Source organism: Homalodisca vitripennis, chromosome 1, assembly GCF_021130785.1.
Source record: "Homalodisca vitripennis isolate AUS2020 chromosome 1, UT_GWSS_2.1, whole genome shotgun sequence".
Classification (NCBI taxonomy): domain Eukaryota; kingdom Metazoa; phylum Arthropoda; class Insecta; order Hemiptera; family Cicadellidae; genus Homalodisca; species Homalodisca vitripennis.
In genome coordinates, this window is record NC_060207.1 from 95202517 (window position 1) to 95229138 (window position 26622).

At 30.2% G+C, this 26622-nt stretch overlaps 1 protein-coding gene across 3 annotated transcripts in view; it reads left to right on the forward strand.

Moving 5' to 3' along the window:
- Positions 1-25951, forward strand: part of LOC124367009 (serine/threonine-protein kinase N) — a 148902-nt gene extending 122951 nt beyond the window's left edge. For 2 of the 3 annotated variants that reach the window (XM_046823680.1, XM_046823697.1), the window contains 9 exons: positions 1542-1679; positions 7331-7471; positions 7649-7828; positions 9187-9338; positions 11145-11364; positions 11611-11718; positions 15816-15956; positions 16089-16245; positions 18412-25951. In XM_046823680.1, the coding sequence (XP_046679636.1) occupies positions 1542-1679; positions 7331-7471; positions 7649-7828; positions 9187-9338; positions 11145-11364; positions 11611-11718; positions 15816-15956; positions 16089-16232 (1224 nt within the window). In that variant the 3' untranslated portion in view covers positions 16233-16245; positions 18412-25951. The remainder of the gene's footprint in view (positions 1-1541; positions 1680-7330; positions 7472-7648; positions 7829-9186; positions 9339-11144; positions 11365-11610; positions 11719-15815; positions 15957-16088; positions 16246-18411) is intronic. The other variant, XM_046823689.1, reaches the window with a different exon arrangement.
- The last annotated feature ends 671 nt before the right edge of the window (positions 25952-26622 follow it).

The window sequence follows — 26622 nt, forward strand, 5'->3', positions numbered from 1 at the left end:
TTATTTGGTTACATTGAACATTTGATCTTAAATAGTTTGTTTGAAATAAGTTAGTAATTGTTCTCTTTCAAGTGATACATGTCACGAAGGGGTTGTAAAATTTAAACATATTGATTTGGGTCGTTGTTTTCATGTTGTTTCAGTTTTTTATATCTAAATTCTTTACAAAATTAGAATGGGGTACATTCTATTACATTTATTCAAATTCAAAATTTCTGTATTTACACATGTACAGATTACAAGAATAATGTGAGTATAAATTTATACACTCCAATTACATGACTATATACAAATTTGTTTAAAATAAGACATTAACTGTGGCATCACCTTGTAAAATGTACATACTTAAGATAGCAAGACAAAATGAAAATTCTGGATTAATTCTAATTAATCACTGTATATATTAATGTAATAGCAGAATTCACTGACAGCATGTTTTTTATCCATCTCTATGCTTTTATCTACTGGCTTCTTTTGACCTCTATTTTCCATTTAGTATCAGCTTTAGTAATATTAACTCATTTTAACTTTCCTTCTTTGTTAAATACTAAATTTCTATTTTTCAATTTACACTAAGGCTTTCTGTCACATCAAAAGCATGTTCTCTTCACTAAAACATTTTCCATATATTTTCTCACATTTTCATTCACAGCAGACTAACATATAATCATGAGTCACACCAATTCTCATAAATCATTTCACACAACTCTGCAACCATATCATTCGTATTATAATAATTTATATGTTGGAAGTATTAAACTTCAGACGTTAAACTTCTTTACGTATACGGTTGAAAATTTACAGATTTTGTTCACGTCATGCAATAAAAATATACAACAATAACAATTAAAATAATATAAGCATTTGAATAGTATTGTAATTGTTCTCTGAAATCTTTATTACTGGATTATATTGTTTTAGTGACTGCTGATACAGAAGTTTGCTAAAATAAAATAATTGATCTCAGTTATTGATACAACATTTTGTTGACTTTCACCAAGATTATTTATTGAAACAATCATCACCAGTTCATGTATTATTTCATGACCATTGTAACCCATAAACAGTACTTTATTTCTCCAAAACACTAAATAATAATATAATATAATATATAATAATAATAAAAAATGTATAATATTATATTATACATTTTTTATACAAGAATTATGTATATTTTGTTTACTGTAGCATATGAACAGTACAATACATTTTTGGCAGCTTGTAGTTTTTGTGTAAGTTGGCTTCAGTGTGCCTTTGTGTAAATGTTATTAAATCTAGTTTGGTTCTTAGAAAACCACAAGCTTTGTTGTCTTTAAAAGCGACGTACAATGCTTGTAAACTTAGCTTTTTGTTCTGATTCAAACACACACATTAAACCTCTGTGAAAATTCTTTATTTATAGTAGTAAAAAAATGTACTGAAATCTAAAAAACCAATAAGGTTTGGCCGAGCCAGTTTTCTGGCGGTGGCGGTTTTTGTAGTTAGAATCGCACTAGGCTGTTGCATGTTGCAATGTTTGCACTGGCCGTTTGCGTTTGCAGCTGCAGAGTGCCTTGCGGGAGTTTGACTTTCTGCAGGAGGAGGAGAGAGAGCGGAGTCGTGCCTCTCAGCCCCCTCCTCCCCTCCCCCCCACGCCCTCGCCACAACCCTCTCCACTTATTGAGTTTCCCCAGGAAGAGGTATTGGCCTTCTGTACATTGTCGTTCTCCTTGCATGCTAGTGTATTGTAGAATATAGTCATTTTGTTGTATTTAAATTTATACATATCACTGTTACATACTATTGCGCCATAGTGATGTGCAGGTACATTTTTATTCAAGTCAATATGTAAATTGTTACATAATTTTTTAAACTTCTAGAAGTCCAAAAAAATTCAAAAAATTATACTGAGTGTATCTATAGCCACTTGATGGGATATTCAGATTAAAATTCATTTTAATCATCAAAAGTACAGCACAAAACATTATACAGATTAAAGGCATGAAGACAATAAACAAAAATAAAACTAACTTCAAATTACATTTACTTCCAAACAAATTAATACAACATGAATAAACTAGAATTGAAACAATAACTTAACTGAAACAAATTTCATATCCCTGATTCAAGATACCACACTAAAAACTTGTTATGCAATTCCAATTTAAAGTTAGTTTATTGACAATTAAACATTTTTTTGTATAAAGAAGTAATTTGTGTTTATTAACACATAAACACAAGAAGTTATGTAATATAAAATAAAAATAAAAGCTAGAAATATGAATTAAATAAATAACTTATGAAAACATTAATGGGTAATTGAATGTAGCTTAAAAATGTTTATGTATCTTGAAAGAATGTAATATATTAATTTATGAAACCAATAACAATAAAGTCAGAATAATTAATTACTAAATTATTAATTCACAAAAACCCATTCCTAGTTTTTCCTTATCTGAATAAGATTCCAAATTTTAAAAGCTGGGCTTGTGTAATAGGTCATTTAAGTCAGATGTAGTGAAACAACCTGGAGTTTTTCTCCATAAGAACAATGTTAAATCTCTCGCTTTTTTACATTAAAAAAAAAAAAAAATATATATAATTAATACACATCCAAAGCTTTTTAGTTTTTCATGTATAGTGTATACTTTTGAATATTTAAATGAAGGAGTACAAAAAAGTTTCAGATATTTTCTAGATATTGTAAATCAAGAAATTTAACATTTGTATTAATGTATGGGATATTACTTGAGAATATGTAATGTGAAATTATACATATATATCATTGGTATGCTACATTTTTTATGGTAAGTAAGTCTTACATAACTTATGTTTTTTTTTTTTTTTTTAATTCAAGTCTGCTGTTGGAACCAGAACTAGTTTTCTTTGGTTGCCTTGTTGCATCTTTAAAGTAAATTGAAATATATAACACAAGTAAATAAAGTAATATTTTTTCCACAAAATTCTGAATTACAATCTTTTAAAGACTATACTTGACATTGATAATTTGCTACTTAAGGTATATACATTTCAATGATTATTTATTAAGAGGTCGTGTTATATTCAATTACGTCTTTACTAAGGTACAAAGCTTAGTATATTATGCACTTAGAAGAAGAAAAATAAAAAAAATAATAGATGAAACCAGTACAAGATTAGAACAAGGAATAAAGAAATAAAAATGTTATGCAAGTAAACTAGTTCATGCAATAGTTCAGTGAATTTCTATATTTCTGAGGAAGAGGTAGTTGAAAAAACCTTCAGCCAGTTCAAGATACAGTGTAATAAATTGAAATATAAATTTCATTGCTTGTGTGGTAAGTTTTTAAATTGTGTGTTTCTACCTTCAGAATAATGTTATTACTCAAATATTAAAATAGATAACCTTCTTCTACTTCAAATTGCATAGGCACCAAATTGGAATTTTCATTGTGACAGAGGTGAACATAAATGGAAAATTATTTTCCCACTGAGTGCTTTGTCAATTATGAATACTAAGAACAGGTAACAATTAATATTAGATATCACAAAACAACAAATGACTAATAAGTCACACGTAAACTTTCACCATTCCATTAATAAAGTATAAATTATGACTCACCTTTATTGTAATTTTTATGTCAAACTAAAGTTACTTAAAATCACTTTTGAAAAATGGTGGGCCAAGTGCTATCATACTTGGATGAGTAACTTTCTTAAGTATTATCGTCAGGCTGTGTTTTATTTCTATTATTTTGGCCTATCAGATATTGTTATGTCAAAACCCTGTTTTTATTCCCATTAAAGAAATATGTTATGTAAGAGAGTATAATATCAGCCTGTGTCTTTAGTAAGTCTTAAACAGATTGCAACTCTTACACTAACATCGGCCACTCTTTTGTTTGCGTCATGTCAATCCACTTACTAATTTGAGTTAAACGTTTCCAGTAACTGAAAAGATTTTTTTTTATTAATTAGAGTAAAGTGACGTTACGTAATAGTCAACGTTACATAATGTCTTCTATTTAAAACTTTTAAAATTTTTATGAACAAGAGGCTGATCCCTTGCCTTATTCTGCCTGTCCTTATGGGCAACTAGCCTATTTGAGGGTCTTAGCAAACAGAATAAGTAGAGTTTATATAGTACAAGGTCAATGCTACTGATAAAAAGTGTAACAGTCACGGACAGGATTTGAACCTGCGCTATCCAAAGTTCAACACTCAAGATGTTCAGGTATTGGCCCATCCAAAATGCATTATAATGTTGAAATGCATTTTTGATACCTATAAAAGCTAACATGAGTAAAGCCTTATTTTAATGAGCAGCAACTCAATTATAACTTTAATTTATATCAATGTTGTGCAGTTTGTTTAGTTTGCACCATTTATTAGTGTCTTTCTTCTTTGTTTCACACCTGGATTTTTATTACTAAGACTCGTATGCTGACTTGTCAGTTCCTAATATTTTCGATAATTATAGGCAATTGGTTTATAATGCCCTTAGTTAACTTGAGATTTTGAGTAATTAGTAGTATTCTGTTTGAATCTCAATTTAGGATATTTTCCTTATTGTAAAACGTACTTGAATACATACTCACACATCTCATTTTGGTAATAATGTAAGTCTTTCAATGATGGAGATTTAATTTTATTGTACGTTACAAATCACTAAAAATGTGGAAACATTTGTTTCTTATTTAATAGTAAATTAGGAAGATTATTAGGAAAAAATTTAAGCTTAAAGGAATATATTATTATGGTTAAGATGTAATGTAAAAAAATACTGAGTAACCTACAGAGCAGTGTCTACAGCTTGATGTTTGAAAAGATATTTTAATCACTATTCAAGTTTTCAATGCTCATTCAGATCACTACCATTAGTAATTTCTAAACTGTATTACAATTCATTTGTAATAACCTATTACACTTTTATAATTTAAAATCCTTATGAACAAAAATATAGTTCTTTCAAAAAAACCTTGATGAAAAATTACTTGATTCATTTAGCAGCAAAATTGTCCTATATAGCTATGTCCAAAACTTAACTTATGTCGTAATACAAAACGTGTTCAGAAAGTAAGTACCGTTTTAAAAACAAACAATTTTTTTTCAACACTATTTTTTGATATAGTTTCCACCGATGTTCAAACACTTGTAGCAGGTGACCAATTTGTCTATATACCCTCTTCGTAGAAGGTTCCCGCAAACGAGTGTAGCCACGACTCCATGGCGGTTTTCACTTCATTGTCGGTTTCAAAGTGTTGGCTGCCTAGCTTGTGCTTCATGTGCAGGAAAAAGTGCTAGTCAGACAGTGGCTGTAGGGCGGGTGATTGAACTGCTCCCAACAAAATTGTCGACCCAATGTTTAAGTGTCACCTGAGGTTTAGGGCCGAGGATTGTCATGGAACGTTACTGAACATTCTCCGTTTGTTTTGAATTGCCCGCCTTAGTTTTCTTAAGGTTTCGCAATACCTTGCCGCATTAATGGTTTCACCTCTTGGGGGGAAATACACCTTTCCATTCCCAAAAGACAGTGCACTTGTTTTTTGTGAAGACATTGTGTCTTGAATTTAGTTTCTTCGGGGATTGGGTGTGTCGCCACTCCAATGACTGCTGTTAAGATTCCGGTGTGACATGACGGTCCCAAGTTTCATCACCTGTTGCTATTTTGTTTAAAAAATCCTCGTCATCATCACTGTACCGTGTGGGAAAAGTCAAAGCACTTCCGAGTCTCTCGGTTTTGTGCATGTTAGTGAGCATTTTTCGAACCCATCGGGGACACAGCTTGTGATAACCGAAGCGGTCTGTAACAATTTTATACAAAAAAGTGTGTGAAATTAGTTGCGTTTAGTCAGATAGCATTGTCATAGTGAAATGTCTGTTCTCTTGGATTTTTTCGTCAACTGCCCTTACCATATCATTGGTGACGAGAGAAGGCCAACTGCTCCGATTCTCATCATGCACATTTTTTTCGAGTGCCATTGAACATTCTAACCTACTTTCTCACCACTCCTTCACTCATCCTATCTTCCCCGTAAACGTCTCGAAGTTAACAATAAATTTCAGCTGGTTTCACATTCCTTGTGTTCGAAAATCTTATTACAGAACGAATCTCACAATTGGTGGGATCACTAATTGTCTTAAACATTTTAAACGTTCAGATAAAATTGAAAATACAACGTAGGACAACTAAAATGGCGTGAGTCGATAGCCAGTGAACAAGGACGACTAGTGCGCATGTGCGGAACACCGATTGCAGTGCTATGGCAGCAGTAGAATGAAACAGTACTAACTTTCGGAACACGCCTTGTATTGCTATGTGCAAAACTTAACTTTTTACTGGAAAATGATAGCCAAGCTGAAAATATTTGTAACTTTTTTGTTGAAATATATTTGCATAGACCTGCATATTAATTAAATTTAACCTCTATAATGTCAAGTTATCAACATTTTAAGTTAAATAAAAAAATGTTTTGAAGTGATGAAGATTGCATAAATGAATAATTTTAACACTATTGTACATCTGTACTTTTAATTTCATTAAATTAACCTCTTTTGCTTGAATTATTTCTAAATTGAAACCATTAAGTTTTGAAATATACAGTTTACTTTGTAGAAATGGAAGTCATGAAGATTTCAGTTTATAAGGTTTATTGCACAGTTTTTATAACCAGTTTATTCATGTTTCACCCCAATTAATTGTTTAGGATTTTTACGTTGAAAGTCAAAAAAAGTATTGATATATAAACTATTTTATAATAAAATATCAATACACACACACACACACACACACACACACACACACACACACACACACACATATATATATATATATATATATATATAAGTTGCTAACTGTGATTGTAGGTTTGTACAAATATTTGTGAAAAGGTTAATTATTTACATTGGCATAGTAGTCTGCAGTTTATTATGTTAAAATCTTAGAAAGTACATGCTATGAAAATTTTCGTTTTTACTTTTTCTATAGCATTTGTGTAATTCATAAATTAAATGTGTGATCACGAACAAAATCATTTTGTAAAAAGTTGGGAGTTATAGTGTTAATATTAACAAATGATTTTATGTTATCATAAGTTTTTACATAAAGCGCCCTTCTTCTATGTAGCAACTCACCATAATAAATCTCGTCTTTTTTCCCCACGTTACCATTGGCAACTCTAGATATGTTGATTACTATAAATTTAGTAACTTTTACTATTTATTTTTGGGATATTTCACATGTGTAAAACAATTTATATTTATTCGTTTTTTACAACTGAAAAATACTGTATTTGTGAATTAGGGACATTTCAATTTTACTTTTAAAATTTTTATTCAGTTAACAACTAAATAACCTTCTGTGATGTTGTAGCCAGAGTTCCCGCGTGCACCGGTACGCACTCTCGAGTATCGGGACTCAGCATACGAGTCACGCAGACACTCTCAGTTCTCCGGCATGTCCATGGACAACTTCCGTTTGCTCAGTGTGCTTGGAAGAGGACATTTTGGAAAGGTATTTCATATAGTTTTTGTAATCCAGGGTGTAACGTTAATCTTTCAGTTATACAAAAAATTAGTCGCAACTTAAAACTCAAAATCTCTAATACTTTACTTGGGTTGTAACAGACCATCTAGTGTTTGTTAAAAGTCAAATGATTAAAAACACGTTACATTTCGGCTCTTGTTGCAGGTGATTTTGTCACAGTACCGAAACACTGGAGAGTACTTTGCCATCAAGGCACTCAAAAAGGGAGATATTATCGCACGTGATGAGGTGGAGTCACTCTTGTCAGAGAAGCGGATATTCGAGGTGGCCAACACTATGCGGCACCCCTTCCTTGTTAACCTGTTCGCATGCTTCCAAACTGATGTGAGTATGGCTTTATTTATACAAGTACAAAATTACGAGGTAAACAAAAAACAGCGATCATCTGTTTCTTTACTGCTAAACAGTGGATGTGTACACATTAACCCATTAGCCACTCAATATTTTTGTGCCTAACTTCCTTGTACAAATCAAATTAAATATGCAAAAAATGCAAGGGTTTAGCAAAACTCTCACAAAACATTCAATTGTATTGCTATTTGGTTGACTGAGCCATTGTTTTTAGCTAATGAAACAGGTTATAATATACTGGTTATAATATAGGTTATAATTTATAGGCACTAAAGGATATAACATTTTTTTTAATTTCTAGAATCATTAAAATTTTTTTTGTAAATTTTGAAAACAAGAAATTGTTTTTAGTGCAAAACACAGTTGTAATCTATGATATTTGGTGTAGCTTTATAGGAAATTTAATTCTTTAAGTGAACAATTTTATTTCATTGATTTATCTTATTTTTTTCAATTCTACGTGTATTTGTAAAATGCAACTTTTGTATACTTCTTACACAAATCCTAGCAAACACGCAAAAAGCGTAAGGGTATAGTATTATACCCTGATTCACATTCTTTTCTGGGATTAATACATATTTATATGTTCTTTTGTTTAGTTTTAATACATAAACTGTATTATTTGAGCCCATACAACGTTTAAAAAAATATTTAATAACGCATGTTGTTATCACAGTACCATATCATGATCAGTATTTTGGTACTGCGTCGGCCGTCATTAGACGGTACTGTGATAAGTGGTTAATGGGTTAAAGCAGTAGACATGCAGCTATGCATGAATAAAGAAATGAAATAAAAATTGTTTACAAAATTACAAAGATTTCCCTTCTTTACAATGAAGAATAAAGCAACGTTGTTGCCTAACGTAATATTTTACCCGCCACACTCCTCCTTTATGTGAAATTAACACAAAGTCAATTCATTACATGTGTTGGTAACTTCCTTAAAAATGACATATAATTAACTTTAAAGTATATTTTGTTTATTTACTAGTTTGTTTATTCTGTATTTCCTTGTGATTATCGTTACCCATAAGTTCAATGTAAAAATGTTAGAATATTACTTAATAGTGTTCTTCCTTTGATCGAGAGAAACCTGTGAAATTTCAAGATTCATATTACTTTCTATGAAGAGTTATCGTACAGACAATGAAATGAGTTTTAAGGATCAGTTGGGTTCTTCTTAATACACTGTTATTCAAACCTGTAATGTTTGTCTAATGTTGTGTTTTCTACTGTTCAAAATAGCAAATTGAAATATCTTTATAATGAATAATATATACTTGGGAAAACATAGTCATTCATGTCAATTGAAGTAATTTTTTGCTACAGGCACACGTATGTTTTGTAATGGAGTACGCTGCAGGAGGAGATCTGATGATGCACATCCACGCTGACGTTTTCACAGAGCCTCGTGCAGTCTTCTACGCTGCATGTGTTGTTCTCGGTCTGCAGTACTTACATGAGAGCAAGATTATCTACAGGTACAGTAATTTTTTGTAATAAAATTTCCCCTGAAAGAAAATGTCGAATGAATATATATGAATCCCAGCCATCAAATACAAGGGCTATCCAGAAAGTAACAGCCGGTTTTTTATTTAAAAAAATTAATTAACTGAAATAGGAACATTTTATTGTATACACTTAAAAACTACACTCTTAGGCTATTTTTCAACATAATCTCCAAATTGAGATATTTATCATAATGTGACACAAGTTTTTTGATTCCAGTTTTGTAGAAATCTGCCGCTTGTGATCTTAACCACTAATTAATGCCAGCATGAAGTTCAGCGTCTCTATCGAAGCGCTGCGTTGTGAGCCAGGTCTTCATTGCTGGTGGTAGTGGCTTGGTGCCAGATCTGGGCTATAAGGCGGATGATCAAACACTTCCCAATCAAAATCATCCAAGACGTTGTGTACGATTGGCTGTATGGGAACATGCATTATCGTGAGAAACAAAAATTTTGAGCTAAATTTTCCCCTACACTTGTTTTATATTGATTGCCATAGCTTCTGCAATGTCTCACAGTACCTCTCTGTGTTCATTGTTGATCCTCGTTCAAGGAAATCAACCAGTATCACCCTTAGCAGCCCAAAAAACAGTTGCCATAATCTTTCTCGCTGACAGACTTTGGGGACATTTCTTGGTTTTTTTGGAGAATGTGTGTACCCCCATTCCATAGACTGCATTTTTGTTTCACAATTATTTCATCACTAATAACAATAAGATGGAGAAGTTCGTTGTCATGTTTGTCGTATTCATCAAGGAAACTTAACAATGCAGCAAGTTAACAAGTCTTTGTTTTTGTGATCTTCCGTAAGGATTTTTGGAACCCACCTGGCACAAAATTTGTGGTATCGAAACGTCCCTGCAACAATTTCTTGACGTAAAATACGTGAAATTTGTAAGAAATGTTCTTAGTTATTATGAAACGCGATTCTCACAAATTTTTTCATTAATTTTTAACATAAAATCTTCAGTCACTAGGTTAGGCTGACCACTACGACTATCGTCATGAATATTGGTATGGCCATTTAAAGTCAATACACCACTACCTTACTCTGCTTTTAGTTATTATTCCATTTCCATAAAATTGGCGATATATTTCTATTGGTTTATGGTTTTTTGCTAACAAAAACCTTATCACTGAACTCACTTTACAAGTGGCGGGATTTTCAATTGCAGCAAACATTTTAATTAATCATAGTGAGTAAAGTAAAAGATACAGATCGCACGTGACTACAACTCGATGTGTACTGAATGTCAGAGTGTTTTGACACCAAGATGGCGGCTGTAGCCCCGCCCAGTGCTGCACCATTAAAAAAGTCTGTTACTTTCTGGATAGCTCTTGTATTTTCTACATCAAACTTTCTGAATATTATCTATTGGATAGATGAGGATTTTTCTATCTGTCTTAGTGATTTTTTTATATTTCATGTAAATTTAAGTTACTGTTTTAAATGTGTTCTAGATAGAATTAAACTTAAATGATTATATTGTAATGATTTTCCACAGATACCTCAAAATGTTTCTATTGCAAAGCGTACTGTGTTTAGAAACACTTCTTAATTGAAAAGAATGTTTAACCCATTCTTTTTTGAAGATCATAACATTTCAGCAGTAGGCTTATATACATTTTAAGTCAAACAATGTGTATAGCTTAAAAATTGTCTATAATTGTTCATTATAATATTCTTCAGAATGTTATGTCTCTCACAATTTCAACAGTCATTAGTTATGATTTATTTCATAATATCTCATGATACTCATGTTTTGCATTGTCCATCAGAGACCTGAAGCTAGACAATTTGCTGCTGGATACAGAAGGCTATGTGAAAATCGCGGACTTTGGTCTGTGCAAGGAAGGCATGGGCTTTGGTGACCGCACGGGTACATTCTGTGGCACCCCGGAGTTTCTGGCGCCCGAGGTGTTGACCGAAACGTCCTACACACGAGCTGTGGACTGGTGGGGCCTCGGTGTGCTCATCTTCGAGATGCTTGTCGGAGAGGTCAGTTTCATAATGACATTGTTTAAGGAGATTAGGTTGTATAAAAGCATACAGTAATATTACAAGTAGTACAACAATTTTTGATCTTTGAAAGCACACATACAAGTCTGAATTTGTTTACGTGATGTCTTAGTAATCTTCCTCTCTGATCCATATAACTCGTAAAATGTATTTTAAAATTCAGGTTTTACTTCATCTGTATGACATTAATTAACCATTCATTAATTAATGTTGTCTCATGTTTAGTCCCCGTTCCCTGGAGATGATGAGGAAGAAGTGTTTGACTCTATTGTCAACGATGAAGTCCGTTACCCGAGATTCCTCTCTCTTGAAGCTATTGCCATCATGCGAAGAGTGAGTACACAGTTTATTTTTTAACTTTCTGGGCTGATACTAGTAAGCTCACAGGTTTATACACTTGTATTTGTCTTTGTGCAGTATGTTTTTCATACATTTAAAAAAAATATTTGCTGAATGGTAAATAATAAGTGTTATGTATAATATTTTGTAGTAGAAACCAGAGATAATGTAAAACAATAAGAATATGCACTTGCCCGAATATTGTTTTTTTTATATTTTTACAGAAACTGAAAAATGTGTATTGTTGATTTTTCTTCTTCTAAGTTTTACTTCTTGTGGAGTTTACATAACTCAAGATAGTAAGATACCTTAAATCTACAAAATTAACACTGTTTTTTATGATAGTTGAAAGTATGTACTACTTATGATTTTAGTCATCAACACTTGAGTCAATTCTCTTCCTCTTCCCTGAATGTGTAGACGACCTAGGTCCAATTTATGGTAAGATGTAGGATGGATCTCATAATTGCAACTGGGACTCAAGAACACTTTTCTTTTTTTTTTGCAATTATCAGCGCAAACAAAACCAATTTTTTAGTTTTTTCCAGGTAAATGTGCAAGTAAAAGACCACCATCAAGCAAAGCTAGCAAAGTTGATACTAAATTTGCTACAATTCTCTAGACATAAGGGAACGCGTATTTATGTTGTACTTTAAATATGCATCAAGTACAGAAATATCAAGAAGATGGAGAACCTCTATTTCCAAATCTTCTCAGTGATTTAAGCACAAGAGAGGTAGTTGACGCTATCACTGTAATCTACACCTCCCATATTCAAGTTATAATTATGTTTTACGTCCCTTCCTACATCTTGCACTGATGTCATCAGATGGTTAGTTGTTAGCAGGTATATATTCTTCTGTAGGCTTTCTGTCTACATCCTCCCAGTAATATTTTCCTGGTAATATAAACTTGTCTGTATACCTAGTTTTGCTTAAATATCCTTTTCGATAGGTCCTTTGTATTTTTATTCATTGTTCCTGTAAAGCTATGTTTATATTGGCTTAAATTTATGCAAGTTATGTGTCCGACAGAAAAAACTGTCTAGTCTAAACGAGCACAGGAGCTTGTGTTAGCACTGTCGCAACTAGTGTCACACAGTTGTTGTGAGAACTTGGAAAGCAGTGTCGGGCACTAAAATTCCAATAATAAACAGTGTCGAGGTATTATTGTCGTGTGTGAACAGAGATTGGCTGCCACAACAAGCAGCGGCAGCAGCTGTCACAAGTATTTGCTTAGTATTCGAGATAAAAATTGCTTTTCCTCTTCACATTTTACGGGAGCAGTTGTGCAAGTTATTGTGCAGCATTCATTACTCTCCAGTGTAAATGCAACCTAAGAAATATTTTCATACTGTATATAATCTATTAGCGAGAGGTAACGTCATATAGAAATTATCTGTGAAAATGTGTTCCCTTTATTGAAGAGATTGCAAGAATCCAATCGATCAAGCACTATTTTTTCAGTGAAGGGATCATTACCTCCAGCTTGAAAATACTTAACACTATATAAAGCAGCATATGTAACATAGATCTCACTTTATCATAGCTCATATGTTTATCTCCAATCTATTTTGTAGGAATTTTGAAACATTGAGCTTATTAGCTGGATGTTTCTTAAATATCAAATCAAATCCTTTGTTTAAAGTTTGTTATTGATGATGGAAGGTTTGACAGGATAACAGGATTTTGGACATTTGCTATTGTTATGTTACAAAAGGGATAACACAACATTGGAGGATTGGGGAAAAAAATTGTTGTATGTACTAAGACCTCCCCCACCTGACGAAGGGGATAGATTCCAATGCTCAAAACGTGGTATTATAACTTTGTAACATTTAACGATGGCAAATGTCCGAAATCATGTTATCCTGTCAAATAAAATGTTTATCTCTAATCTAGCACTTTCCTTTTTTGACATTTAGTTTATAAACAAACATTTATTCTGGTAGATTAAAAAACATTCTTGAATCTCGTATGTAAATGTCATAAAATGCTCGAGTTTTGTAACATAGATCATAATTTGGATTATTTTGAGGTACTGTTTTTTAGGATTTATGTGAAACATTGAGCATATTAGCTTAAATCTATACATTGTGGTTAAAAATTAAAGAATGTGCCCATTGCTTTTTTTGCTCCAGTAATTTCAATATTTTTCTCCAACGATACGTATGTTCAGGACAATAGCTACTTTTTCATTTCATTGACAGTTTTTTTTTCCTAATCAATCTTTTAAAATGGAATCTCTTTGATGGAATTCCTATCATGTATGCTTTGGATCCTTGTACCAGTAATTCCCATATACAATTGATATAGTATTTGTAAAAATGAGGTAGGACTTTATTTTATGGAAGGACAGTTTCTTATCTCTTGGATTTTTTACAAAGAATTCATCCTTGATATTCAGCTTTGGTTCCGGTGGTATTACATGTATATACATTAATGTTTGAGGAGTTTATTGGTCAAGAGGAGTAGCAGAACCTGATAGATTGTTGTCACTGTTAAACTACAGTTTTGTTCACAACCCAACTCCAGTTGTGCATGCCTTGTGGCCTTTGGATCCATGTTAGCTGACAAGTACTGATAAGAATATAAATGATATGAAATGTTTATTTATGAGTAGAATAATCTATTGGTGCAAGTTACCTTCATTGTTGGTCTATACTGAGCAACACCGAACACAGCACTAAGCCTCTGTGCGTTCCATATAATGTATATTTGATAATATGTAACTAAGGTAATATTTTATTCTAATTGAAATTAAATCATTTCCAAGCTATTTGAATAAAAAACATTTTTAGTTACTAGGAGTTTGTTACATGTTTTGTGCATTTCGGTTTTTTATCTCTGATGTACATTATGGCATTTTATTATGTAAATTTACTATGGTTCCATATATTTGAAAATATGTTTTTCTAAAACTAAATAAAATTTCCAATTACTTGGATACCACCACATATTTTTATTATTACTAATTAACAAGTTTTGGTAAACGTTATAAATTATGACAAAAAAAAAAATACTTTTTCACATTTTCCAAGGACAAATTGTGTAATTTATTTCATAGCTACTGCACTTAATTTTATTTTGAGAAAGAAAATATTAAAAATAATATATTTATATGCAATTATATAGCTTTGCCCTTTATACCTAAACTTACTCCTGCTTCTGTTTTTAGGCAACGTTATTGAATTCACTACAAAAAATAAGAGATTGGATAGTTGGTGACAAAATACAACTATTACAATAATTTAAAAATTCTTTTGGAAATCTCTCTTTTTTATTACCAAAAAAACTATATGTCTAATTGGAATAATCTCTTGCACACCTGTTTATTGAAACATATGGAATTCAAAATAGCAATAATTCTTATTATTTCCAACAATTTTACAATTTTCTGCTCATTTGGTACCAGGTCAAACAAAATTTAGTTATGGAATTTCAAACCTAAAATTGTCAACCTTTGATGGTGAATACTTAGTGAATTGTGGCAGTTGGAGTATAATTGACTATTCTACTGTGTTCTTTGCATTGTTGTTGGTGGAGAGGACTGCTTTATGCACTACTGAATTGCCACCATTTACTAGATGTCCAACATCAAACTTTCACAGTTTTAGTTTGGAAATTCCATGAAACTAAGTTTTGTTTTTATAAAATTTTATTGCTACTGTATTTTGATTTTTTTTAGAAATAAAATATACAGTATTATATATTTTCATGTACAATTACATGCAATTATTACTAAAACTGATATTATCAAACTTTATGTATATACTGGTTTTTCATCATTTATGCATGTTATCAGTTTCATCATTTATGTGCATGAAACAGCTATTTTACATATCTAATTTTCCCACTTCAACTTCATTATTCATAAGCATGGTTCTTCCACAAATATTAGAAATATTAAAAAAAATTAACATCATAAATAATATCAATTAGATTTTCTGTGACATATTAAAAAAATTAAAATATTATTCTTAGTTTCACTCTGAAAAAAATTGTTCCTCATTAGAAGTCTTGTCATGTAGGCTGGTTAGATATTTGAATCAATTTCAGTTTAATCTCTTCAACTTAAATGTGAATGTCTAGCTGCTGCGTAAGAACCCAGAACGAAGACTGGGCTCAAGCGAACGTGATGCGGAAGATGTCAAGAAGCAGGCATTCTTCCGCAACATTCCATGGGAAGATCTGCTGTTGAGACGGTTCAAACCTCCCTTCGTGCCAACTGTGGTAAGTTTGATTTCTTCTGTCAAAGCAAATTGTTTCATATTTTATAACATTATTATTTGTAACACAATGTTTATTCATATTATCCTGTATGTAGTCTATTGTAATGTAACTGGAGTTGATGGATGTTTACAGCACTCTGTAGAGGATGTGAGTAACTTTGACGAGGAGTTCACATCAGAGCTGCCGCAGTTGACACCACCCAAGGACCCACGGCCTCTCACTGACGAGGAGCAGACGTTGTTCCGGGACTTCACGTACATGGCCGATTGGTGCTGACCTGAGCCTTACTGTGAGTATTGTGTTCTACAAACTTTCCTATAAACTTTCACCTAGAAGTCCTCTCCTTCTTCCCCACTGGGCTGAGGTTACTAAAGTTCAATGCTCAATCAGTATTAGAAGAACTTGCGGTTTTTTCCTCAGAAAAAATAGTAGCAAGGTTGGTTGGGTAGAGAAAAAAAAGAGATGACTGGATATAAAGGTACTGCACAGATAGGTCTAGCTTTGAACACTCAAATTTTAAAATTATTTGTGCTAAACTAAGCCTTTAGAACATAGGAGTTTCAATAGCATTTTTATTTATTTCTAGTTGTGATTCTATACAAGTTTAATTTTTTCCCCAAAGCAAATACACATTTTTGCTCTTTAATAACAACATACCTAAAGCAGGTGAAATACATTTTAATCACTATTAACCCTCTGACTGACAGTCAGAATTTCCTACTAAAAAACTGCTTACCAGAGGTTTCCTACCTAACGTCACTTTATTTGCAAGTGCTTTTTAATGTATTACAATGATTTGCTAAAATCTTTAATATGTACATACCAATATATGTCAGTAATGTCTTAAATTAGTTTTTAGTCTTAACAGTAATTAATGTGCCATATATAAACACATCCATTGTTTAATATTTGTAAATGTTTTGGCTGCAATCATGGTGGCAACCTCATAACTTTCATAATATTGTCATATTGGTTTTTACAATATTATCCCTGATTGTTATTATATAACATTAGAAAATTAAAGTACAATTGATAACATTAATGTTAATTTAAAAAAAGTTTAACTATCTCTCATAAATTGTTACTGTATTGATATTTTTACAGGTTTTGTCATGTATTCCTTTATACTCTAAAATTTTACATAATATTTTTTAAATGTATTACTTATTTTATAAAGAATTACTAGAAAGTGATTCAATTTTTTCAATATATTATTCAAATTGACATATTCCACACTAAGTAATATACATGATTCTAAATTTTATTTTTTAAAAGAAAGATTGACTCATTTTGTATATTCTTTCTACTAGTTCTAATTGCTTCTAAAATTAAAATATACCTTTCAAAGCCATGAGTGACCTTTATTTTATAATTTGTTTATATTTATTTGTAACTATTTCAAAAACAAAATGGCATATGTGAGAAAAAACTGTATGTATTCTTTATACTTAACCTTTTATTTTAGTATACATGTTTGTTATAAACTGTGATTAAAACAATGTTTTTTGAATTTTTAAGTTTTGCCAAAATATTGCCAGCCACTGCCAGTCAGAAATATTAGACAGAACATGTAGATCATGAAATTTGATGGGTTTTAATGCATAATTGTAGTGAACAAAAAAAACTCTTAAGGATAACTTCTTTGATAGTGTGTAATGTTCTTAAGATTTTCATCTAATTTCTCTTACTTAATTTCTAAACTACAGTTTAAAAATATTGTCTTTATTCAGGATTATTATTAGCCCGACATATTATTTGTGATCACTGTTGTAAGATGTCATTTAAAATATATACGGACTCCAGAAACTGACATAAATAAAAAATTGTTAATATAAAAAAAAGTAATATATGCATTTGAAAGCTACATTCTTAGGCTATTTTTCAACACAGTTCCCGTTCCAATTGATACACTTATCATAGGATGACACTGTTTTGGATTCAAAGTTTGATGAACTTAACTTAGTGAAATTTTGGGGAAATGTTTTGGAAGTTCAACAGTTGTGAAATTGCTTTTTGTCAATAAATCTTCAATAACAAGACCAACTACTGTGATACTCTTCTTAAACATTGGTGCTGCAATTTAAAAAAAAAATCCAATACACCAGTGCCTAACTCTGCTTTCACTCATTATTTTATTCTTATAAATGTAAATGGCAATACAATTGAATTAGTTTGTAGTTTTTCACTAAAACAAACCTAACACAATTCACAGGTGGTGAGATTTTTGATTGCAGTGCATATTTAAACTAATCACAGTGAGACACGTAGATCAGACAAATACTGCCTTGTTACCCTGACTTGATGTGTACTGAGTGTAGGCATCTTTTTACCTCAAGATAGTGGTTCTAGTCCTGCCCACTACCAAGCTAGTCCCAGAACCCTTGTATTTATCCATTTCAAATTTGGTTTTTATAATCTCATACAATAAACCATTTCTATTTTCTTTTTGTTTCAGGTGTTCTTGACGTGGTAAAATCAACATGATGATGTGGGAAGTCTAGACTATAATGTATTATGATACCTACTGCTTAACCACAGAAATGTTAAATAAAGATGATGATTGGTAACTGAATCTAATATTTGCATGTGAAATTCAGTAAAAAAAAATCTATTTTTTATAATTTGGAAAATACCTAACTATATGTGGCTCTACAAATTGAGAATTTAAATTTAAAATATGCAATTGTTGTTGGAAATGTTTTGTAAAAACTATGTAAGGATTTCAATGATGTTTGCACTCAGTGTGAAGAACAACTATTTAGATTTAATATACTTTAAAATAAATTGAACCTTAAACTATTCCTGACAAGACAATTGTGTATTTAGTGACAAAGAAAGCTAATTGTAACTCAACAAACTTGTAATATTGTTGAAAGTGAGGAATTGGTTTTTAACTTATTATTTCCAAGACAGTGGAATCTTTATCATCACAATACAGCTCCAGCATTTTGTTAAAAATGCAAGATAATAATTTTCAAGTTGTTAACAATGATAAAGACGAAAGACCAAATCAAATCCGAGGTCATTATATTTATTTAGCTTCTGTGATGGATTAGCATAAAGTTCACATATTGACAGAAATATCTAATTCAAGGTAGACTTAGGCAGTTAAAAGATTTATACGAAACAGAAATTTTATAAAAATAATTTAAAATGAATGTAAAAAACAATTTTAAACTATTCATTTCTTAGTGAGAAGATGTAAATTAATTATACATGCAACATTGTTGATTAGGTATGTGCAATTAAATCTGTTTGACAAGTTTTAATAGGGAATGAAATAAGATAATTTAAAAATATGTATTTAAATTACTAATTTTAAACTTTGCACAGACAATTCTTAGTGTTTAAAACATAATTTTATATTTTTCAAACAATATTTTTATATTTTTCAAACAATATTTTTATAACCTTTTAGCCTATCAAATCAAACATGAAATTCAAATTGTACAAGTTTTATAAAATACTGTATATTTGCTTCTTTTACAAGGTGAAAGAATCATTTCTTAACAATAAAACTTCACTTTGCCAAGAGTTTCTGTATTAAAGTCCTTAGATCGAATTAAGAGATTCCACTGGACTTAATCCTACTTCAATTCTAATAATAATTCCTGGAATAATATCTACATCAGTTTAAATGTGTTAATGCTGCAACAATTATATAATCATTTAATGAATTGCGCATATAGATTTTAGTGTATTTTAATATTGTTACACCATTTTTAATGAAGTTAAAATGAATTTAATTGGTTGTTAATCATCAAAGTATTAACAAATTTGATGTATGTACAGGTGTAAATATCGTGTATATATGCGACATACGCTAGCGCAGCCATACACAAATCGTGCCTTTAGCTTCATTATCAGGAGTCATGTTATATCATCACACCTTTATTGTTCATTAATTGATTTATTATTGTGTTTATTTTAGCACTAGGTTAAGATTATGTATTTAAGTATTAATATGAACCAAAATTGGTATTATTATACTAAGTTGTGTTAGTTATTGTAAAAAGGGGACGTGAAGGAATTAGACTTTATGATGTAATTTATCAAGAAATAATCAATATTAATATCGCAGCTTATTATTCAATATATAATATAATAGTGTTTGATTATTTATTAGCTTCAGTTAAGGCCATACAGAACAGCATGATGGTTTTTAGTTTATAGTAGTTAATATTTCCAGTTAAATATTGTTATTAAATAATTGTATATTTTATTTTGTACTCTATATGACTAACTCTGTTGAAATATAACTGTTAATAATGAAGTAAGTCTGTAAATTACTTACTGAAATTTGAAATGATATTTTAATTATTATTTTTTTGTTAATTTATGTGAATATTGAAAAGTAATATGCGCATATTATGCTTTAGCTAGCTGTAATTTGTCTAATTTAATATTGATTGTAATAATGGGTCCGTGTTTTTACCAGTTTTTCTGCAACGTTTAAACTTATTTACAAGTAAAAGTCTTTTATGATGAGAATTACAAGAAGTAATAGTTAAATTAAATTTATTACATCTTAGCAGCTTATAGCGCTTTAAAACAGTGATTTTTCTATTATTTTTATTTCCATAATTAGACAAAGAATTCATAGAAAAATCAAAATATTCAGACACATAATTGTCTTCATCACAATATTTAACCCATTAGTATTTCAATATGACTGCATAATATTTTGGTTATTTCTACTACTTCAGAATATATTATTAGAAAGACCTATTATGATTAACAAACTTTTCTAGTTCGTCAGTATTGTAGGAGATAATTCCAGGTTAGGACTGTAGTGAGGGACAATTTCAAAAATATAATAAAGAAGGTGGTCATGTGATTAATACAATGGTGGAAACCAGTGATGAAACAATTAGTTTATTTTGCATTTATATACATTTTTTAAGCTTATTTAGTAACTCCGGCACTATACAGCAAATTATAAAAACTAAAATGCTATTTTTGTGTTCTTATGTTCTTGTTTTTATCAACAACAGACAGTTTCTTTTTATTAGTGTTTAAAATTAAATTTTCCCCTATACCGAGAATGAGCCAATAATCTCCTAACATTTTCAAATGCCAGAAATAATTGTTAGTACTTTTTAGTACTGGAAGGTCTGTTATGAACCCACAATTTTACATAATATTGTGCAAAATAAAGATGGGAGGCTTGAAACACCAATATGTTATAAAAGTGCATAAACATGCATTAAGAAAGGTCTTCCACAAGAGTAATAAATTACAGTAAATAAAATAATTTTGTGATAAATTTATGCATAACCTAATTATTATAATGTTTAATATTGAAGAAAAACTGAAATAATATTGTTAACATTGATATTACATAACAGTTAGTTATATCTTTCAGAATGTTTTACAACCATTTTAGAGACACTAATTTTTTATTTTATAGTGTTTTAATATTAATATTGATTTTTAAATTAAACATGATAAAATAATAAATGTAAACTGCTTAACCATTTGACATGGTTTGAATTTATATGGTCTTAAAACTTCATTCTGTGGTTTGACGTGTATATCTTACGACCAATTCTTGAACTATTCCAACTAAATATCCACAATGAACATTGTGCATAAAACAAGGTAAATATGATCATATTATTTTTCAATCTGGTTGTTTTATTTTGCTGGATATAATCAATAGTGTTAACAGTGTTCTGTCAGCTGATTGCAGTTGTGGCGGCGTGAGTAAACGCAATGGTGGTATTGCTCATTTTATACCATTATATTTACGGTTGTAAAATTAATTTTCCTCTATAAAAGTGTTTTAATGTTGTATTCTGGTATCTCAAAGCTATTGAGTTGTCAACATGAAAGTTCAGAATAGTGAAGTCGGCCAGTGGATAAACAAAGACTCTGTGTTGTCTGGCTAGTTAATAAATCTATACATACAACATTAATTAAATAACAAAATAATTATATTAGATTTCCGGTAAGTTCTATTATGAGTATTAAGAGTGAAAAATCATGAAGGTCTTACCAAATCAGCTAATATTGAGGCTTTACTGAACCTTTGTGTATTTGTACCAGCTTTGTTACCATATGTCCTGCTGTAACGGTCGCCACATACGCTACAACTATGCCAAATGTTTAACAACTGAAAAAATATTTTATTTGCCTATAGTCCAAGCAAGGGAAAAAGATTTTCTTCTGTGCTTTTTGTAAAAAACTGAACTAATTATTAATTAACATGTTCACTGCCTAGATATATCAGTGTGCTAGGTTCATTAGGAATAATCAAGATCACTCAGTATAGACTTGCAGTAAGAGAGTTAAATTTATAAATTATTTGTGTTTGTATGGGTATATTACATCATGCAATTTTAACATATATTTCCCCCTAAATTACCTTACCCATCTGGATAAGATGAAATAATTGTGATAGCCTATAATGTGAAAAAAGAGGAAATGCCTGTGGAATAAGGAAGCCGTAAAAGTTCATCTGTTGTTTTCAATTTAGTATTCCCATAAAAATACCAACATTATAAAACCATTATGACTTTTCAGGCTTTCTGTAGTTTCTAAATCATGTATGGTTAAAATAGAATGATGACCATATCTTGGATTGTGCTTCCATAATAAACCAACTTTGCCCTTTCAGTATTACCTTTGGCAGCTGATACGATTTGTGATATTTTTCCTGTAATTGCTCTTTGTGGTTGTTTCCTATAATATTTGCATAATCACAATATAACTGTACAATAAAATATATAATTTATTGTGTATTTTTTATCAAATGGAATGAAAAATGTTGTGATTAAGACGATGGCATTATAAATATATACATTTTTGTATAATTTTGCCAGGTTAATTATTAAGTTGTTTCTAAGCATCACAAACAACATATATGCATGCATAAATTCATGTTAGTTTTTGTATTGTTTATTTAAGTAAAGAAGTGTAGTTTTGGCGTGAAAATCTTGAAATGCATTTGATTTGTTAAATCTGGATCATTAAAAAAGAAGAAGCTGGTTTTGTTTCGCTGCTATGGTTTATTTTGATAGTACAAGAGCTTTCTGATTTTTCCAAATATTGGTTGAAACTAAATTAAAACAAAAATGAATAAGCATTTAGGTCTTATGTACATGAGATTAACATGACTCAAGAGAGTGAAATGTAGATGCTCTGCACCTATAGAATAGTAATAGAGCTAATGAACTGTTCTTAATGAAATAAACAAAAACTTTAAAAAAAACCTATAGTAATTTTGGAAATCAATATTATGGTTTAACATACAATTTCATTGAGATAAATATTTTTGGACATTGCAAAGCCATTTTGCTCATTATTGAAATTTTTGCAACATCTGCAATAATGTATTTGTCAACTAATTGTGTATATTTAACATATAGTTTCCAAGTAATTTATGCATATACCCTGCAGTTTTGTCTCAGATCAGCAGTTCCTGCATTCTGAAAAATAACCATAATAATGGACATTTGGTGGTTGTGTCATAAGATTATTATTATTTTAAATAGTTCGCTACGTTAGCTATGGATGGCTGCCTTTCTAGTACTGAGGTATTAAGAATTTGATTCAGTCAAAATTCTTTTTATTTATCCTAGTACTTAAAAAAATATAATTGATTAAAAATGTATTAAAACTACTGTAATTTAACTATGCTGAAGTAAAATAAAAAGGAACATTTTCAGAATAATGCTAAAACTACTTATAAAAACACGCCCATTGCCAATTCTATTAAATGTTGCTTTAAATTTTATTTTATTATTTAACATTATTTTCTTTTTAAGTTATCTTGCTTGTTTTTGAAAAATTATTTTCAACATGTTTATTTAGTTTTAAATTATATTTTTATAGTGAAAATTGCCTTTTCTCTAGTATTCTATGAATGCCATAAGCTCTTTTCCTTATATTCTTGACACCTCGAAAAGAACAGATTCAAAACATGCAAACTATAACCTTTTAAAATATTAAACTTTAAAATACTGCTCACAAAATCTTGTACATTAAGTTTAAGAATAGCTCAAATGTCACCAATTTTCATATTCCAGTATTCGGATCCTAAACTTGTTTTGTGTTATCTATGCCTATGAATATGTTAGGATGTATTGGCCAGGAACCTATTTTTTTTATACATTTTGGTATATTTGTTTATTTGTAAAAAGATTATTTAAATCATAAACCTTGTTGTATCTTTGCTGATATTCTGAAGTTAAGAGTCATCAGCATACACATATTTAAATTTTCTAGTGCAACATAACTAGTGATTGGGATAGAGAGCTCTAAGGTACAATTAAAAAGTAAGGGGGTTATGCACACCATAAAGAATCCGTAGCAAATCCGCCTTGGCTTTTGTAATTTTGTTTCGACTTTATATATGTTTAACTTCTGTAAGTTGACTTCTCTTACAAAGATATGACTCAAATCACTTATGCAAAACTCCTCTTATTCCAATGATATGCAACCTATTGAATAAAATAGGATGATGGAAACTATAAAAAATGTTAGATTGTCCATACAAATCCTACTACTTATTCCCCTGTATCAATGTATTATATTACTAGTTCTAAGAATGAAATTGCTGCAAACCAATTTATTTACTTTATTCTCAGAGAGTTAAACTAAATAAATATTGAGAGGGTTTGGACTACTTTATCATAAAACCATTTTCTTAAAAAAAGATGTTGGTATTAAAATTAACTCTACAACAAAATTATAACCATAATTTTTCAATATAATTGTAATATGTTGGACCAGCTTGCTGATGATGAAGGTTGATTTTCTACCCATGTCTTGTGTATATATGAGGAGCTGAATTAAGTTCCGGCATTGTTGAGTTTTTATGGCAGTTATCAACAAATCATAATATTGTTGAATTATTTTGTGGATTCTCTTGGAATAATAAAATGAAAACCAAGTGTCATTAGCATTTATTTGCATGTTAATAGAGATATAATTATTTTGATAAAAGCTTTATTTTACTGTGAAATGTTAAGCTTCAAGTGTTTATTACAGAATATTTAACATAGTGTAGTAGAACGTTTGATAATGTTTTCTTTTTTAAAGGTTTAATTGACATAGGAATAACTAATTAATTTTTATTAGTTTTAGTGGAAGATCTTATATATACATAGTATATTTCTATACATATTGCTTGTGTACGATATGTATAAAATGATGTACAGTTTTGGTCTGTGACGATTGCCTTAGCTAATCTAACCAATAAGATGCTCAGTATTTTATGAACCTTTTGTAGAACCATCAGACAAAATAAAAAATTTTGGCTATCATACATTTTATTACTGTACCATTTAAAACATGTTTAATAACTTTTATGTAAACCTTTGTTTTATCTCCAATACTAATTGCAAACAAAGCATGCTTAAATTATTCCTAATGTTCTACATTTTTACAAATTACAATACAATTTACCAATGTTTTAAAACCTTTAAAATGTATTGATGTAAAAGTAAAAAAAAAAACATTTAATTAATAACTAAGAAGAAACAAAATTTTGGTATAAAACAAAGGTTGAAATATAAATTGTTAGTCATATAATTTGTACGATCATACACAAACCTACAGAAATGAGTGTAGAAAAAGAGGTCTATGAATATTTCATCTAATATATTTCATTCCAATTTTGAAACAGGAACAGTATAATAGTGTTTGGATTTAACAATGTCAGTTCTTAAATTTGTTATCAACTGATAAGGAATTTATATAAAATTCTAAAAATTCTGGCATTAAATGCTTTAACACAATTAATGGACTGACAATTACAGTTTATTACTTTCAGATCCCCTAATATTCACTCATTTCTGATGAGTTTGGCTCACTGTACCATGTAATTGCTCATCATTATAAAATGCCAAATTATTATATAAAACAACTTTGAGAGTGATGTACTTGTGTAGACTAGTGACACAAGCGTGTCAAGGCAGCTCATTGGCCTGTTTGTTACTAATCATTATTATTACTGTTACATTCAATAGAAATAAATCACATTTTTAGTCTCTCAGTGCCTTCTTTATCCCTTGCTTGTTTTTGACAACTGAAATTGAAGAGCCAGCCATGAAGAATATGGGCTGTAGTGTGACAGATAATTGGATTAGTAGTGTGGTAAAATGTATAAAAGAGAAAGGTAAAATATGGACAAATGGGTGATAGGGAATGAAGAAGGCCGTATCAATGCATAAGGAAGAAGATGGGTAAGTATGGGTAGAAATTAAATTAGACAAACTTATGAATGAAACTGAATAATAAACTCACTGGAAAGAAAAGGGAGAGATATTAAAAATATATGCAGTAGTCTTGGTGAAATTTTGGTGAGAGAATAGAGATTTTGGAGATATTTGTGGAAAAGAATGTAGAAGAGTTATGAAGTGGAAGAAAAAAAATATGTATGTTTACTGAAAGGAGGAAGTTTTATAAATATATGAGAATGAAAGTTGGATGAGATAAAAAATAATAGGAGTATGGAAAATGTTTGAGGAGAAAAATAGGAAATTGGAGGAATGATTAAGTAAAAATATTGAAAATAATATAATTTTGTCCATGAAAATAGTTTACAAGTAAATTACATAGTTTAGTGTGTACTATCTTGGTAAAGAATTTGCAAAAGAACTAACAATGAACCATTTCAGGGGTAGTAGTGTTCATTTCAGAGAAAACTGTACGATTTTGT